The 19152-nt window shown below is 38.2% G+C and overlaps 1 protein-coding gene across 1 annotated transcript in view; it reads left to right on the forward strand.

Moving 5' to 3' along the window:
* The window catches only part of CPB1 (carboxypeptidase B1), a 49724-nt gene extending 30572 nt beyond the window's left edge, over nucleotides 1-19152 (forward strand). Inside the window, exons 6-11 of the mRNA XM_080654824.1 lie at nucleotides 65-166; nucleotides 2878-2988; nucleotides 3077-3167; nucleotides 3829-4031; nucleotides 16750-16834; nucleotides 18799-19152. Coding sequence (XP_080510950.1) covers nucleotides 65-166; nucleotides 2878-2988; nucleotides 3077-3167; nucleotides 3829-4031; nucleotides 16750-16834; nucleotides 18799-18986 — 780 coding nt within the window. The 3' untranslated portion in view covers nucleotides 18987-19152. The remainder of the gene's footprint in view (nucleotides 1-64; nucleotides 167-2877; nucleotides 2989-3076; nucleotides 3168-3828; nucleotides 4032-16749; nucleotides 16835-18798) is intronic.

The raw sequence follows: 19152 nt of genomic DNA on the forward strand, positions 1-19152 counted from the left end.
AGAAGGGTAGTTACTGGTAAGTTCCAAATTTAATGAATAATAGTTTTCCTTTTGTTTATAATAGGTTGGCAAGCCTGGACCCAATAAGCCTGCTATTTTCATGGACTGCGGTTTCCATGCCAGAGAGTGGATTTCCCCAGCATTCTGCCAGTGGTTTGTGAGAGAGGTCAGTATGTAAAGTGATTTAGGGATGAGGGAAGTAGAAAGTGTTATTTTACTTCAATCAATTCCTTACCACCTAGCTATAATAGAAGAGAATAATAACAGAAAAATCATAATTTCAAGTTCTTATTTTGGGGTATTAGTTGCAACTCTCACCAAAAGACCTTCATAAAGCAAGTTTTAAAATAAAAACAGTTAGCGAATTGTATTTACTTGAATTTCACACCCACCTTTAGTGGAAAGGCTAATAGGTAGTATAGTGGATGAAAGTTCATGATTGTGGATAAACACTAACTCGATCATTACCTCCTGGATACTAATTATTGCATGCTTTAGAAGAATAAAAGAAAATAGTACATAGTGCTCCCTACCATAAATGGTACTGTTTTCAAACCTTATAATTCTAATTATAAGATATATGTGAAAGCCCTTTAAAAACTAAAATTCTTAAATATCCATGACTCCATATTGATATAAATAGATGATTAAATAAGTTAATAAAAAGGAAAGAAGGAACAAGTCTTTCTTACAGAATTACAACTAACAGATGTACAAAGAATGAGCAAAATAGAAAATTACCATTAGAACACTACAGTAATAATAATTTTAGGAAAATCAACAGATATGCACAAAAATTAGGGGGTAAAAGTTTAAAGAGAAATAAAATATTTGCTCTATTGAAAAATGTCTACCAGATTATAAAATTTACAATGGAGAAGCCTAGCAGGAACTACCTTAACAATGATCAAGGTTAACATCGCCAGTATGAGACATAATCAATACAATGTGCTCTCTAATGTTATGCACTGAAAAGGTACATGGTTTTTGTGGTATTCTTCCCCAAAATGTATAACCTCTCTCTAATTATTAAAATATCAGAGAAGCCCAATTGAGGGACCTTCTGCAAAATAACCAGGCAGCACTCTTCAATAGAAGTGCTGAATCACAAAGACAAACTGAGGAAGTGTCACAGATAAGAAGAGACTATGGAGACATGACAGCCAAATGCAGTTTGGAGTCCTAGAACAGAAAAAGGACATTAGTAGAAAAGATGGTGAAAAATGAGTAAAACCTGTAGTTTAGTTTATAGTACTGCACCAAAATGTATCACTTTGATCCAGTTATGTAAATGGTAACATTAGGAAAAGCTGAGTGAAAGGTATAAGGGAACTCTCTGTACTTGTAACTCTTCTAAATTACTACAAAACTAGAGGATAGTTCATGAAATTCTTGAAAGGGTAGGATCCCTAGGCCGGCGATCAGGGCCAATCTATGGGGCGACATTGGGGTGATTGCTTACCGGCCTCACCCCCACCCCACCCTGCCACGGCCACCAGTCAGGGCCTGCAGGCTGGGGGCAGCTCCTGCGTTGAGCGTCTGCCCCCTGGTGGTCAGTGTGCATCAGAGTGACCAGTCATTCCGCTAGTCATTCCACCGGTCAGTCAATTTGTATATTAGGATTTTATATAGATAGATTAAAGGTTTAAAATATTAAAGTGTTTTTAAATATATAAAAATATGATTATATACAATATAATTTCTTTTCTGAATACAACAAAGTGTATCACTTTGATTCCTGTAACATAGTTATGTAAATGGTAACATTAGGAAAAGCTGAGTGGAGGGTATATGGAAAGTACTTCTGTGTCTATTTGTATGGTTTTGGTTTCTAGACATGTTATGTATCCAATTGCCACCATTTGACTTGAGTGGATGTTTCCCTATCTTTCCTCTAGGGAAAAAACTTTTATCATTACTGTGATTATCTCCAATTGTAGACCACTGAAAAAACACGGTTCTATAGCTTCTCTAACTTCAAAAGCCCATGTTTTATCATGTGTTATTGTAATGAACATACATGCATAAAGTCACAAAGAGTATATAAAAACTATTAATACATAAAAGCCTCAAATATAAAGTCTATTCAAGCACTTAGGAGAGAGTTAAATTTAATTTTAAAATAATTCTGGGGCTAAGAGACTGTGACTAAGAGAATATAATAAATGGGCATGAGGTCCTTATTCATAGATAAGTGTCCACATTTCTTAGCATGGAGAACTAGTCCAGTCCCTTAACAGAGTTCCCTTCTCAAGAAACAATCATACAAAGAAGACTTCCATCATTGTGCAGCTTGGAGCCTCAGTGAGAGGCTCCCCAAAGTCCATTAGTGTGAACTCAATTTACAATGGAAGAGGTTCTCATTCTTTTTCCATAATAGACACTGGCTAGACTATCTACAGGAGGTTTCATAGAAATTAAATACATTTCTAGATGATATTATGAGAAACAGGCATAGCCACCCATAGACATTTCTTGCTTACTAGAATGAGTCTTACCATCATATCTACTAACTTTGAAAAAAAGTTATCATGGTTATTATTGCAAAGGAAGTGAATATGTATGTTATTTAAAAGTCTTTAGTTTTGTTAAATCTTTGTTCAACTTTAAAGTAAAAAATTAAAATAAAAAATAATAATTATGTGGAATACATAGAGATGAAATAGAGTATCCTGGAAACAGAGAAAAAATTAGTAACAAGTGTTTTAAACAAAACTATCAGCAGTATTTTGCTAATTGATTTTTAAACATTAATATCTACTTCAACAAGGGACACTGCATCTATTACCAAAGTCAACATCATCTAGTCTATGTAAATTTTAGCAGCATCATGCATTCCATTTTTTTCATGAAATTCTGCTTTGTAACTCATCACAGGCTGTTCGCACCTACGGACGTGAGATCCACATGACAGAATTTCTCGAAAAGTTAGATTTCTATGTCTTGCCTGTATTCAATATTGATGGCTATGTCTACACTTGGACCAAGGTATATGAACCAGTATTTAGAGGCACTGATCAAATTAAAACCAACCACTTTCTATTATACTTGTTCTAACCATATAATCCACTTTTAGAACCGAATGTGGAGAAAGACTCGCTCCACCTATGATGGAACTAAATGCATTGGTACAGACCCCAACAGAAATTTTGATGCTGGTTGGTGCAGTAAGTATCTGGCTGACCATTTGCATGTATCTGTTGAGAAGCATAGGAGGAAAAATAATATAGGAAACAAAATAGTGTCTAAAACAAGAAAAAATATAATATTTTATAGTTTAGAGTTTTAATTTCTGAAAGCATAGACAATAGAGTTTATTCAGTCCATAAAAATGTGTTGTGTGCTCTATTGTATTCCCAGCTGTGCTAGATGCTGGAACATAAAACTGAACAAACCCGACATAATCCTACTACTTGTGGAATGTAGGAGACCATCATTAAATAGCTATTTAAACAAAATTGTAATAGAATTATAATTTTGTGATTCAATCTCAGAAAATCATTACAATAATATGAAAATTTCTCGTAGATATTAATTTTCTCTGTACTTTTTAATTTTCATACACTATATTTATCTCACTGTATAATACTACACAGGGATACATTGCTGGTTTCACATGCAACCTATTACCTTGTCAGCTTAAAAACACACTACCCTCATCTTGTGACTAAATGTGTACATAGTTTATAATGTGTACATACATGATGATGATTACTAGTACTCCTGTAGAAACCACTTATCTTTAACTCTCTGATTTGAAAGTTTGAAACATGCTCTGTGAGAACTTCAGTAGATGACCTTTACCATTAACAATATATGTTTTTCCAGAAATTGGAGCTTCTCGAAGCCCCTGTGATGAAACTTACTGTGGACCTGCTGCAGAGTCTGAAAAAGAGACCAAGGCCCTGGCTAATTTCATCCGCAACAACCTGTCTTCCATCAAAGCATATCTGACAATCCACTCATACTCCCAGATGATGCTTTACCCTTACTCCTATGATTACAAACTCACAGAGGACAATGTTGAGTTGGTAAGTAGTCTTAACAGTAGAAATGGTATTTCACTGTTAAATTTTTAAAATTCTATTCTTGGAAAAAATTATAAGAACAATTTCTAGAAGTTCCATTAATAATTTTTGATAATAGAAGCAAAAGACTTACAACAAATTTACAGAGAATCTGGAAGTGGATAAATAAATTAGCTAAAAGAAATATCATTTTGATTCAGGGAATGGTCCCAATGTGGTTTATTCACTCATTTTCAAAATGACAATAGTTCTACCTCCTCCTGCTTCACCACAATATTGACTCACATGATGATTTCAGAGGCATCTGGGATAATCCACAAAGTTCCCTCATCTCATGTATAATCTTAATCAGAAAGTCAATTTTGTCAAGTTGCCTTGAGCTGGATTTGACATAGGCAGAATGTGGCAGATGTCATTAGGAATGTGGCACATTTAGTTGACATTGGATTGTGATGAAATCCTAAAATTGCTTATTTCACTGTTTGATGAGGTGAGACACAAAAATAAATCAGTCAATGAAAAAATGATGTGAATGGGTCCTTACTTGATATAGGAAATAATTTATATCCCTGACTCAACATAAACTAGCAATCTTGTTGGAGAATCAAGATATAACAACATGAAAAGCTAAATTACATAATTAACAAATATCACACATCAATACGTATTCTTTTTAAAATAAGAAGCTTTGAATTCTTCACACAATATATTTTTTAAATTTGTGAAACATCTGGCTGCCAGAAGTTGGGAACAGTGATCTAAAAGAACAAGATTTAAAACATTTGAAAAAAAATAAAAAATAAAGCATTTGAGTTATGCCTCCCCCCAAAAAAGTATTCTACTTAGACAATGACATAGATATTTGGCTTACCTAAATACATAAATTTGAAGACCCAGTAACTTAAACAAGTGAAAAATATTGCTTTGTACTTTCAGATTCAGTCTTTCAAAAACCAAATAAAACATGTAATGCTGTAACTGTTTTGTGAAGAGCAAAACAGAAAAATAACTCAGCCTCTTAGAAAATAAAATGATAGCTAATAGCTGACAAGCTCGTTCTTTTTTAAAAAATGCTATTTTTCAAAAAGCTTCCCATTTTCCCTATCTGTTGCCAAAACACAAAGAAAACATTATTAGTTGGAACCATTAAATATTTCAGTGTTCCAATTATACTCAGTGTTCTCAGTGGGTGCTCAAGGCCCTCTGTCCCAGAGATGGGTGTGGTCAGCTCTTCACTTCAGTCCTAGATTTCCAGCCACCAATGGAGAGGTGATGGCATGTGTTGTTTGCTTAATTAATGTGAATATGTTTAAATTGTACCACATCAGAATAAAAAAAGCCATAATAACTAAGCATTAATAAGTTTATAAGTAAAATAGTAAAACTAAAATTATAAACCATATTAAGTATAACAATAACCAGGATATCCAGTTTGCTTAATAGCAAGTAGTTTTAAACAAAAGACTGAGACAAAGTATTCTTTTGAATTGAACTGCTTCACAAAGTTTCAATGCTTTTTCTTATTTTGAGAATAAATGTAAACCCTTTTAGATGAAAACTTTGTCACTCCATATAGTAATAACATACTATCTGGGCTACTCTAAAAGTCCACAGATTATCCTTTAAAAAATAAATAAAGATCTATTTATAGAATCTCCTGAATAATTTTTGCTCCTTCCTATGGTAGTTTCATCCAGAAACAGACTCAAGGCTCAAGTTAGTCGGTTTGGTGGGCCAGTTCACACAAGTCCCCAGCAGTGTGAAGCCATTCCCTAGAAAGCAAGCCACCAATGCTCTTCTCTAACAATCATTCCTTCATTTAAAATCAAGGAAAGAGAGGTAATAGACAAAAAGATATTAGAAATCCTGCCCTCCAAAATTGTTTTTAATTTCTAATTAGCAAAGAAGTACAATAAACAGATTATAACAAACTAAAATATTCACAGTCTATTCTTTAAAAAAAGCACAAACCACAAAATAATCTTATGTTGGATGTTTATTTTTATATTCACAAAACTAATAAATTCAAGGAAAAGCACATGTGACTTCTTATCTTTTTCAGAGCATAATCAGGTTAACTAAAATGCAAAATATAATTGTACTTATATCACACTCATTAATTTAAAAGTTATTTTATTTTCTTATAATTGTTTTCTATAATTAAACCTTTGCCTCACATCTTAAAAGAAAATTTTAAATGCCACTAGTGAAATCCAAGGTGGATGTTATTTGATTATCTGATTCTTTTGGGATCTGGGTTTTGTTGGCATTCCAAAGCAACTCTGAAGACCCAGTAACTTTCGAAGACCCAGAAACTAAGAGTATAGATACTTCCAACATTTTTCTTATTTTGTATAAATTCAACTTACTTATTTCCTTGGCACATTTTGCTAGGACAACTCATGACTATAGAGTTATTATAAATATATGTATACCCAAAAGAGAATTTGATTCTCTCAAAAAGAAAAACATTAGCTTTTCTGTGGTTTTTATTTGTAATGGGGATATAAAGGAAAAAGTAAGTCTTGATCTAGAAAGATGAATGTTCCATCCAAATCTAGTGCCTCCACATTAATTCTCAGTTAGGAAAATGTGACCCCACAGTAGAAAATAAAAGGTAGGAAAAATTAATAAGGTAAATTCTGGGCATACCACATTATAGATAAGTCAGAATTTTTTAAAGTAATGCAAAGCAGACTTTGTCTTATACAAAATTTTGAGTGTGTGTATAATTCTAATCTCTCTATATACTTATAAAGTTTATAAGATTATAATTGTTTGGCAAAATATTCAAAGAGAATAAGACTCCAAGCTGAAGGAAATTATTCTCTACTTATATTAGCATTCTTAGCCCAAATCTAGGACATATTATAAGTAGCAATCCTTTGATGTCTGAGTCATGATGAAAATTTATGTGGCTTCATTTCTGAGAGATCTTACATGTAGATTGCCTGATAATTGCCCATATCATGAGACAACTTTCAGAGTGAAGAAAGGCAGAGATAGGAATGCAAAAGACCAATGAGATAGAAGAACATAAGTAACAGCATAGATGACAAGGAAGGCTACAAAAATGTATCTTCAGCAGATCAGTAAAAAAAAGTGTGAGGAATCATAAAAGTATCTTACATGCATTGCTTCCCAGTTTGCAAATTACTTTCATAGAAAGTGCACTGTAAATTTCCAATGGTTTAATAAACTGTCTGGTTCCTTGGTGTTGACTTCTTCGCTATAAAGCTATCACTATCCTCAAAGGAAGGTTTAAGGCCCAGATAAAGAATATACTTACATTTTCAAAATTCTAAAGGATAATGAAATATTTTATTGTATGACCTTTTTATTGTCACAGGAAATAAAAACTAGCAGACATAGTTGAAAAGGCTCCCAAACCTATTCATATCTTTGCATTTATTGAGTATGGAGAAGCTCCCAATCTTTGGTACACCTTCCTCCCAAAGAGGCCTACATGGCACTGTAAATAATAGTAATTATTATTATACCACTTCTAAGTTCAAAAGTAGAAATCCAGCATCATAACAGGTCAACTAAGTATCTTGAGCAAATGGAAAGCTGATGTGCACTCCACAAAAGTACACAAAGGGGCAGGCATCTCACACCACATTTCTGCTTTAGAAGCACAGAATTCTACAGCTGGAAATCTTGGAATTTCTCTGATCTTGTTTTCCAGATGAGACAATAAAGGCTGGCTAAGTCAACAGCAGTATTAGAGGCAGCCTAGGGCCTGGAACTATTGGATCCTGAAGAATTTCTTAGGCTGCCCCAATTTCCAAACACACACACACACACACACACACACACACACACACACACACACGTTGGTGTGGCCATGTTCTAGGTTGGTACCCCCTGTAGCTATTATTCATTAAATAGGCTTTCATGCCCTGCCCCTAACTTTGCTAAGGATTTACACTGGTCAGCTGAGATACCTCACTTCTGAGAGCCCAGTCTTTATGATTAAGCCAGAGAAAAGTGACAGTCTTACTGAAAAATTATTAAACAAAAGATAGAAATATTTTTCTCAAGTCTAACACCTTCGAGTCTTACAGCACCTCACTACTTCTTAATTAAAGTTTCAGTTAATGAGCCACCAAGATAGAAATCCAGTGCTCCATCCAAGCATGTGAGCACAGAGCAAGGCTCAGATTAGAGATAAACATAAAAATCAAAGGAAATAAATATTATGATTAGGAGGTGGACAGCTGCAGGGTCATGAGCGCACCCAATCACACTTGTCACCAAGTCTCTGCCTAGTAACAAGAGCAATGAGGCCATAGCCCTGCTGTCAGGCAGGCTACCAGCAGCTAAGGCAGACAGGACTTGAGGCACAAAGCATCTGCTTCAGGAATTTCACAGAATTTGCAATCTCACTTAAAAGACAAAATTTTTCAAATAACAACTGCAGAATTTCTTTGATTAGAGAAACTGGTTGCTGAATTACCACTATACATTTTCAGTGACTGCTTGGCTTATTAAAATTCCTAGTCAGTACATGGCTTATCAGGCAATGACTAGAAATTTCATGGAGCCCCTATTAAGTGGTCAGCATCGAGCATGGCTCCAGCGATAGAGAGTGTAGGATCTTACTGACGTGATGAGACTCGGCTAACTGATACCATAGAACAGAAGGACAGAATGGCAGTTTCCAACTAGGCACAATGGTAGGCATTCAGGGTGGGGAAAAGGCAATATGAGATGAAGTTATTCAATACAGGTTACAGAGAGGAAACACAATTTGTTCTGAGCCTTGAAGGAAGGGCAGAATTGGGGTGGCAGAGGAAGGGAGCACTTGAAGTAGAGAGAAGAGTCAGTGAATGCACCACAGTGCAATGGGCAGTGGGGGAAATGGGGGACAGGAGGCTCTCCTGTGCTGAGTGCTCCTGCCAGAGAAGAGTGGGTAGGAAGCAAACAGACTATGGAGGCTCTTGAATGTCAGATAACTGCTGTGTGGGAGCCAGGCCCTGGAGTTGGCACCCAAGACATAGGATTGCCTGGTCAAGTACACGACTTCGTGACACTTGAGTTTCAGAAAAACAACAGATCATTTTTAGTGTTTAAGTATGTTCCAAATATTGCATGTGACAGACTTACACTGAAAATTATTTATTTATCTGAAATTTATATTTTGGATACCCCAAAATCCAGATATCCCATATTTTTTGCTAAATCTGGCAACCCTGCTGGTAATGTGATATTTTAGCAGGATTGACCTAGCAGTGGTAGTTAGGAGACACATACCATTGTCAACAGGAAAATAAGGATTCAGAGCACCTTTAAAACCAGTTCTCTTTCTTTTTAATTTTTTCTATAAAATATACTCTTTGTCATAATCATGTCCTTTATTTGACTTTCCTTGTAAACTAGTTTTGCCCCTTCCCTGTCCTGAGGGGACATTTGGTAATGTTGAGGGGACATTTTTGGTTGTCATAACTGTAGGAGTGTTTGGCATAGAGTGGGTAGAGGCCAAGGGTGCTGGTAAGCATTCCACAATGCACAGGACAGCCCCACAGCAAAGAGTTATCCAGCCCAGGTGTCCAGAGTGCTAGGGTTGAGAAGCCCTGCTTTAAACAGAGATAAGAATTGAGTCACATCTCCAGCCAAGGTTCCTGGCTTTCACAGCATCTCCCACCCTTCTCATGCGTAGTTTACAGTGTTCTGCAAATCTGAAGTGCAGGAGACCATGTACATCCTCATTCTGTAGCATTTGTTTCTTAATATTTATTTAAAAGAAGCACCACTTCCACACACACACAAAAAAAAAAATTTCTGGACTTTGAAACTTCAGCTGACTCATGCTTCACATTTTCCTTGAATTTTAAAGAGCTTAAAATATGTCTGTAGATCAGCCAAAGAAAAAATTTGGTTTACATCAGTGAAAACATTTTCATACTCCCTGTGGGCTCTGCTGAGATAGACAGGTCCTCTCTCCTAGCCAAGCTTTCCCTAACTCCTTCCCTTTCTCAAATCTCAGGGCTTTGCAACCAGAGCCTATGCTTGTTTACCCTCTTTGTTTTCCCAGAAACACATTTGTTTTTTAAAGTCCCAAAGGCCTTCTCCTCAGCGCTGGCTTCTCTTTTTGCACAAAAATTACAAAAGTTAAATTCCTTATTGGTCCCTTGGTGTGAGTTCCCCATTATCTCAAGACAGAAGGAAGGAAACTGCAGTTAAAGATCATTTTGATGCTTCCATTATCGCATCTCTTCCCCCAGACGGATGGTTAAACTCAAGTGAGAAACAAGGTTCTGCAGGAAATGTCCTTTGAATTGGTTTAAAGCCCTTGTCAGTTTGGGTCCTCTGTTTTCTAGTACTAGAATAAAGGACCAGAGGAAAATTAGAAGGCAGCCTCCCTTCATGACACTGACTGTGTGCATGGAGGCTGCAATGAGGACCACAAGCACAGTCCTAAGTCAGGAGGTCCCTGATCACATGTCAGCTGGAGACACAGGTCAGTGGGAAGAAACACCCTCACTCTATTCATCTCAGCCTGGAGCTCAGAGCCTGGGGAACCATTATACTAATTGGTCTTTTGTCTGTTGGGCTTTGAGTTAGATGTGACACTCTGTCACTGTCTTTTGCTGTATGACCAAGGCTTCTTTCTAAGAAAGCAGGTGACAAAGAGAACATGCATAAGATGTGGTAGAAAACTCATCTAAGGATTAATAAAGGCTGGCCATGTTTGGCCTTGACTGAGAGCAAAGTTCTCTCTGAGGCTGGTTTATATTTAGCTTTCTTCTGTTCTTTACAATTGGTAAAACCAGCTCCAGCAACATTTCTTTTAAATTATTCGAAGGCCACAAGAAGTGAAAAAGAGCACAGATTTGAAGCAAGAAGATCCTGTCTCAAATCAGCCACTTACCAGGAATGCATGCCCTCGGGCAAGTTCTTTTATCCTCTCTGAGTTTCAGTAGTTCTTTTATCCGAAAAATGGGGATAAAAATATTTAGCTCTTATCAAGAGTTCTTTGTAAAGTCTAAGGTTTATGTAAATGTTAGTTCTCATTTTGAACCTATTGAGCAAAGATGTAACACGTCCCTCAAATAACAGGTTGTATAGAAAGTGTCATTAATTTGAGTTTTTCAAGATGTGGATCACACTCTGATGAGCTATTCTTTCTGTGGGTCTTTAGTTAACTTTCCTCATCCCTTTATACAGAGCCAGACAGGGAAAGGAGTTACCATTCTAACATTTTAGCAAATGCAGAAACCCCCCTTCCCCCCCGCCGCCCCTCTCTCCCACTCCTGGCAGGGGTCAGTCACTAGCTTAGTTGAAACATCCCCACCAAACACACTGCCCCCCATGGCATTCTATTCTGCTAGAAAATTCCATGTCGATGAAATGTGGACAGATAATGTTGGGAAGATAAATGACTAACATTTGTGAAAGTATTTGAACTCTTCAAAAGAAAAGACCCACACTGATTCCAAAGATTTTTGTTAAGATCATTGGAATTTAAAAGATGATATTTTGGTTGACTAATGTCAGTTCCAACTTTTTTGTCTCTTGGTATTAGGGGCTAAGAGAAAGGGTCCACAGATTTTATTTTTAAAAATTAATAGAAATAAGTAAAGTCCATAGCAGAGGTCAATGCCATCAGTACCTGGTACTGCCTGCCACCCTCCCCACAAGCATCCCAATCTCCATTCAGGCAAGTCACAGTTCAGCCTTTGCAGAGCTCAGCACTCTGTACCCCCTTCCAAATCAGGCCCATCTATAATGCCCCAAAGTCTCAGAATTAGACTCAAACAACCAACCATGTGGTAGGTGCTATGCAACCTACTGAAGATACAAAATGAATAGCCAAGAACCCCTCCTCACAAGGAGATTAAATGCCAAAAAGAAGTTATTACAGCAGAGTTGCTAACGTAAAAACATTCAAACCTGTAAAGAATTTTCGTGAGTTTATTTGAGCCAAACTGTTGACAATTGCCCGGAAGCAGTATCTCAATGGATTGGGATAATGCTCCAGAGAATGGCAGTTTTTTCATCTATTTTTATACATTGCAATCAAAGGAGGGGACGTAGGTGGGTTACATGAAATCCATTGGTGATAGACTAGAAAGGTGGGAGAAAGCAAAGCAGAGAAACCTCTGGGATTGGATGAAAAGCAAAATGATAGACACATACTTAGGTGGGTACAGGATAGTTAACAGTCAACAGTTAACATGATAACAATAACAATGAAGGAATTTGTGGTATCTGTCCTGGTGCCCAGGCACATTAGGTTGTGCCCCAAGGGGTCCAGAAAAAGGAAGTTTCAAGTTACCCAGACATTTCAAGGATATGTTGTCATAGATGCAAAAAGACAGATAGGCTCGGTTAAGATAAAGGTTGACTTTGTCAGTGAAGATACGGGCTTAGGATGTGACTATCCACCATAACTGCTTTTATTTATTTATTTTTAAATATATTTTATTGATTTTTTTACAGAGAGGAAGGGAGAGGGATAGAGAGTTAGAAACATCAATGAGAGAGAAACATTGATCAGCTGCCTCCTGCACACTCCCCACTGGGTATGTGCCCACAACCAAGGTACATGCCCTTGACCGGAATCGAACCCGGGACCCTTGAGTCCGCAGGCCGATGCTCTATCCACTGAGCCAAACTGGTTAGGGCCATAACTGCTTTTAGATAAAGTTTAATTTCAGACCATCCTTTATGGTTACTTTAGGTCTTTGAGTTTGCAAGACTGTCATGCAGGCCTTCCCTGAGCTCATCAGGTTAGCATGTGGCCCCTTTCATCCACAGAGTGATAGAAACTCTAATAGAGAATGAGCCCTCACAAGAGCGGGGGGGGGGGGGGGGGGGGGGGGGGCTCAGTGCTCCCTAAGAGAGTTTTGGCAGCTTTGCAAAGAAGGTGACACTAAAATTGAAACTTGAAGAACAATAGCATGTGAATTATGTGAACAAGGAGGGGAAGGAGAGTCCAATAAAGGGACAAGGATATCCAAGGTCAAGGAGGTAAGGAGTGGCAGGAATGAGTTCAGGGAACGCTAGCTATTAAGGGGAGGGGGAGGTACAGCCAGTTATGCAACCTGAGAGAAAAGGGAGGGACTAGCCCAAACTCTTACACCAAGAAAGGAGAAAAGTGAGAGCCGCTGACAGATGTGATGATGAGGTAGATGTCCAGATGAGAGAGCAACCGCAGACTAGGCGAGCCAATGCTGAGGCCCAAATAAATGTTCCTGCAATGTGCAGAGTGACAGAGCAAAATGACTGCAGTTTTAAGATAACATCAAGCTTAGATAGTGCTTCAGTAGTAAAGGCACAGCAACTGTTTCAGAAAAGGCAAATTGAACTTTTGTTTGACTCTAATGATAGTTATGGATAAATTGATAAGTTAATTAAGTCAAAAGAAGTAACAGATCATGAGCAGGCCCCTTAGGTTTTGTTGGATAACTAAAATATTGTTATACCAATAAATATATTGAGAGACTTGAAGGTCAACCATCACACAGGAGTTCAGTAGATGATGACAATGGTCTTCTTGTCTTAAATCTTCTCTAGTCTTCATAATTTTTCACATTTGGAACTAACCCTGAAGAATCATATATGATGATTTAATACATGTACATATTGTGAAACATTTACCACATTGGTCAACACATCCTTTACCTCACAAGAATGATGATGTTGCAGTTATTGTTATGGAGAGAACATTAAAGCTTTCCTCTCATAGCAACCTTCAAGTGTTCAATACAGTATCTCTAACTATAGCCATGTTGTTGTACCTTAGATCACCAGAACTTTTTAGAGTCATATTCCTACTAAACAAAAGTAGTAATTCAAAGCTTATGGAAAGAAAAATAGAACGGATGAAAAACCTGAAAAAAGTAACTAGGGAAGAAATAAAAGGTTTTTAGAATCAGAAATTCTGCCTTACAAAAAAATAACTAGAGATGTCCTTGGGTAATGGCAAGTTAAAGAAATTGTAGAACAGTAAAAAAACATACTGTTTACCTACCAAAAGAATGAGTACCTCACCATGTTTCACATCTCTAAAAAATGGTTTGAAATCTATCCAGAGCATGTTGCAATGTTTGTAGACTATTTCGATTCTATTGGGCAATAGGCCCTACACTAACAGGTGGCAAGAAGACCTGACTCCAGTGTGGGTGAGAATAAGACTGAACAGGAACTAGACAGATCACATCAGTAAAGAGGCCATGCAGTAAGAGAAAGCATATATCAGTTTAGCAGTTTAGGAAAAAAGGGAATTTTCAACTTAGTGTCCAAAAGTCTGAGAATAATATGTTAATTCCAAAAAGCTGATTAAATCAGTTCAATCAACAAAACCAGAAAATCAATGATTTAAGTTTTATACTTTTTAAATTTTCTAATTTACCACTTGGTTGATGAAGCATTCACTCTTTGGGAGCTGGAATCCTTGAAGTCTTATAGGATGTGCCCTCAGCAGTTTTACATCAGACTCTATTTAACGGGGTTTTTTTTGTTTGTTTGTTTGTTTTTGTTTTTGTTTTTTTTTTACAGAAAGTATTTGACATTTTAGGGTTTTTTTTTTTAAATATATTTTATTGATTTTTTAAAGAGAGGAAAGGAGAGGGATAGAGAGTTAGAAACATCAATGAGAGAGAAACATCGATCAGCTGCCTCCTGCACACCTCCTACTGGGGTTGTGCCCGCAACCAAGGTACGTGCCCTTGACCGGAATCGAACCCGGGACCTTTCAGTCCGCAGGCTGACGCTCTATCCACTGAGCCAAACCGGTTTCGGCTATTTAACGGGTTTTAATAGAAAAAGAACTAAGGGACATTGCTACTTTGTAAACAGAGTTATTCTGATTTCATCACCAACCTCACATTTTTCTAAGCATTTGTACAAGTCACGATAATGATGCCAACATGTGAAATATAGCCAGTTTCACAACCAGAGTGAATTGTGGCTTTTTCTCTTATAGTAAACAGTCAGATTTTCAAATCTGTATTCCCCAGACAGCCTAAGCAGGCCTTGCTTTCCAAATGATTCATTTAAATAGGCAGTGCATCAGAGGATGCTAGGGCCTCTATAGCGCAGGGAGGAGCTGGGAACAGAGCCCTTCTCCCTGGGGAACTGAGTGGAGGGGCAGGAGGGCAATAGGTCTTTTGAGAGGGTGATGCTATTTCTAAGAAAAAAAGAATACATGTAAGTTAATATTTCCTAATTTTTTATTCTAGAATTCAAATATTCTGCATTTTGAAATAGAATAAATGTTCTCTAATTTCTCAATCTAAAACTCTTCCAAGCCAGAACTGCCCCACATCCTTGGAACTGACAATGCCTAAGCATCTCTGTGCTGGCACTGAGCGCAGCATTGACCCTCAGTCATTCACATATGTAGTTTCTGATGCTCCTGCCCCACCTCCCACAGTCCTGTCATGACTTTATCTTGGCTTTATAACCTGCTATGTTTCCAGGTGGTTTTTGGTTTGGAGTTATTTTGTGTGCATTTGACTGTAGGTATTTCTCTCTTTCCGCGTCCAGCGCGGCTAGAGAGCAGGTCCAGTTCCTGAGTAGGGGTGGCTGGGGATTGAGAAATAAAAGAAAGAGACAAGACACAGAGATAGAAGGAAAAAGCTGGGACCAGGTGGGACCACCGTCCTCTTCTGATGGAGAGACAGAGACCCAGAGCCAATCCAGCAAGTGTATTTTATGTACCAAATACCAGGAAGTTTCACCAAAAGGTCAAGACAAAAGGAGATTATTTGCATACTTGAGTAGGCCCTGAGCATTCCTGGTGCTAGGCTGGATTTAGATATCAAAACCACTTCCCCACACCACAGGCTGAAATGAAGGTCAAGCTGACAACACCCTTGCCCTCTTGGCAAGGCCTGTTCCCAGGGCGTGGCTTTGCCTGTCTCCTTGGGTTCAGCTGACAATAATTAAATAATGCCCATGTGCCTTCCCAGGTGCTGTCTACATTTGACTTTTGTTTGTTTGTCTGTAATAACCATAAAAACTTCATTGCCTCCTTTCTCTTTCAAGCTCCAGAGATAAGATAAATTTGTCAAACTAATCCTTAGACAAGACCTAATTTTTACTTCACAATGACATTTATGTCAATAAATATGATGTCTGGGACAGTTACAGATCTCTATAAGCCTCATTTGTCTAGCCTGAAGTAAGGTTTTAAAAAAAATTTTTTTTTAATAAGCCTAAATAAGAATTCCAGGGAAAAAAAGCCAACTAAGTTCTATGTAAATAAAAAAGAAAATTAACAAAAGATTTTCCTGTGACTAAAACAGAACTTATTCCTAGAACTCATGCTTTATTGTAACAGTAATTTAAAATAAATAAAGGACCTAATTCCAAATAATTGGGTAAGAAGTGTGCTGACCATCCTCAGAGTTCCAACAAATAGTTAACTGAACAACCTCTAAGTGACAAACCCTGGACTAGACCCTGGGGACACTGAGTTAAAGAAGTCACTGAGGACTTAAAGGCCAGCAAATGGTGTTGACAGAGTATGACCACTCTGTAGGACAGATGGAAGTTCTGAGTGACTGCTTGGGGCATTGGGGAAAGGCATCCTGTCAAGGCAGTCTTTGGGGTCTATGACAAAGTTAGCTGCTAAACTGGAATGGGTGCTAAAGGAGTATAAAATGTTAATGGAGCTGTGACTGTCCTTAAAACAATGTGTGGACGTTTGTTTTTGGTTTGTCAGTGAGTGTTCTGGTTTCTTACTCCCTTGCTGCTGGTTCTTTTGCAGAATGCCCTGGCTAAAGCCACTGTGAAGGAGCTGGCCACGCTGCACGGCACCAAGTACACTTATGGCCCAGGAGCCACCACAATCTGTGAGTCTCGGCTTCGGCTTCGGAACTGTGCAGGGAGAGCCCGTGCCTAAGAAGGCGATAATGGCTCCCAGAGCCTTTTCTTTCTGATCATTTAAAGCATGTGGTTTTGCCTCAGGGTGAATTTTTTTCTGAAATATGTCATCAGTTTCTGTTCAGAAAAAGAGAGGAAAGTATATCGCTTTCAACACATGTAAACATTCACTCTCTATAAACACCTATTGAGCATCTTTAGTAAATGCTTTTTGAAAGTAAAAAAGGGTGGAGAGGAGGAAAGAGGGAAGAAGAAAGGGAAGGAAGGGGCCAGCGCAGTCTTCAAAGTACCCACAGCAGGGAGGGAGGGAGGAACTGTGGACAGGGGTGAGCTAAGTGCTGACCAGAGGGAGCCAAGGAGAGCACCCCAAGGAGTAACCAGCCCAGCCTCGTGTCAAGGGTGACTGCCCAGGTGATGGTACAGAAGTTTTATCTGCAAGGACAGTTGCTGGAGGAAAGCATAGGAGGGAGGCTACTTCAGGCTCAAGCCAGTCACTCAGGTGTGCAAACAAGTGACATGAGACATGCATGCAGCAGGAGAATGAGGTGGGGGTCGGACCCCAGAGCCTTGGAGTCACTAGAAAGGCACATTCTGCAGGCTCTGTTTTCAAAATATAGCAATATTTTTCCCTGCCTTTGCATGATTTCTTTTGCCCCAGGTATAAAAGGACTGGAAATAAAAAGGAAAAGACCAGGTCCTGCCGAAACCGGTTTGGCTCAGTGGATAGAGCGTCGGCCTGCGGACTGAAAGGTCCCGGGTTCGATTTCGGTCAAGGGCATGTACCTTGGTTGCGGGCACATCCCCAGTGGGAGGTGTGCAGGAGGCAGCTGATCGATGTTTCTCTCTCATCGATGTTTCTAGCTTTCTATCCCTCTCCCTTCCTCTCTGTAAAAAATCAATAAAATATATTTAAAAAAAAAAAAAAAAAAAAAAAAAAGACCAGGTCCTATCATCAAGAGCCCCCTCTCCCCCGCCCCGTGCAGTGTGAGAGGCTCCAATCCTAAGGCTTTAAAAATGAAAAAAAAGCTTTATGTAGAATACAGTTCTCTGTATTGTCCTTTTTTAAACTGCTCTGAGTCAGATGGCATATACTATTACCTTAAGGGGTTCTAGCAGAAATAACTCACTATTCATATACTGAGAACTTCTTGTATATTTTATTCAACTTAGTACAGTGAGGTTTGTGATTCTACTGTAAGGTCTGGGAGGGCAGAGGCCACGGCTTTCCTTTGTCCTGACATCCCCAGAGTTGAGCCCATGGCCTGCTTCTCAATGGGGGCTGTACATCGTTGACCGAATTAAATAGATGAGTGATTGAATGAATGAATGAATGAATGAATGAATGAATGAACAAGTGAATAATAAATGAACTCATAATCCATGTAGCAGTGACACCATACTGTTATTGAATGAATGACTGGATGACTGCCTAATCCATGCCAGGACATAGGCCAGGCCCTGAGGAAACAAAAATGAAGGCACAGCCCTGCCCTCCAGCTGCTCCAGTTCTATCCCTCAGCACAGTGGCCCCAGGGCTGAGAGTCCTCTCCTCTTGCCAGTCACCAAGCAGTTTTTCTTATTTTCCTGGCAGATACATATTTTTTCCAATAAATTATATATATTTTGTAAACAAATTACATACTATATAGCATAGTTTACCACAGCATACAAGCACACTGAGTAGTTTATACACTACAATTACATACTTCCTAGGGTAGTAAACACATCATTCCCACAAAGGAGGCTTAGCAGCAACAATGGTCTAATTTTTAAAAATAGCCTTTATATCTTTATGATCCAGTTTACTAGGCAAGCAGCCTACCTATATTATTTTTGCACAGTGAAACATTTGTAATTATAAAAGGAAGCTGGCATTTTTAAAAATTTCCTTCCTAGATGTAAAGATTTGTTTTCTGTTGTTTGCACATTTCAGATCCTGCTGCTGGAGGCTCTGACGACTGGGCTTATGACCAAGGAATCAAATATTCCTTCACCTTTGAATTGCGGGATAAAGGCAGATACGGCTTTGCCCTTCCTGAATCCAAGATTCGGCCAACCTGCGAAGAGACGATGCTGGCGATCAAGCACATTGCCAACTACGTCCTGGAGCATCCGTACTAGTCGAGCATCTGAGAGCCTTAGTTCAAAATTCTCACTGTTTCTTTTCTATCCTGAATTATCATTTCTGCTTGCCTGGATATTTCCAGATCCCAATTCTTCTTTTAAGCTTCTGGGTCTATTACATTAGTTGGAAAAAGTAATAATAAAAGTGAATCACTATCATCAG

This window comes from Plecotus auritus (genome assembly GCF_963455305.1).
Source record: "Plecotus auritus genome assembly, chromosome: 2".
NCBI lineage: Eukaryota > Metazoa > Chordata > Mammalia > Chiroptera > Vespertilionidae > Plecotus > Plecotus auritus.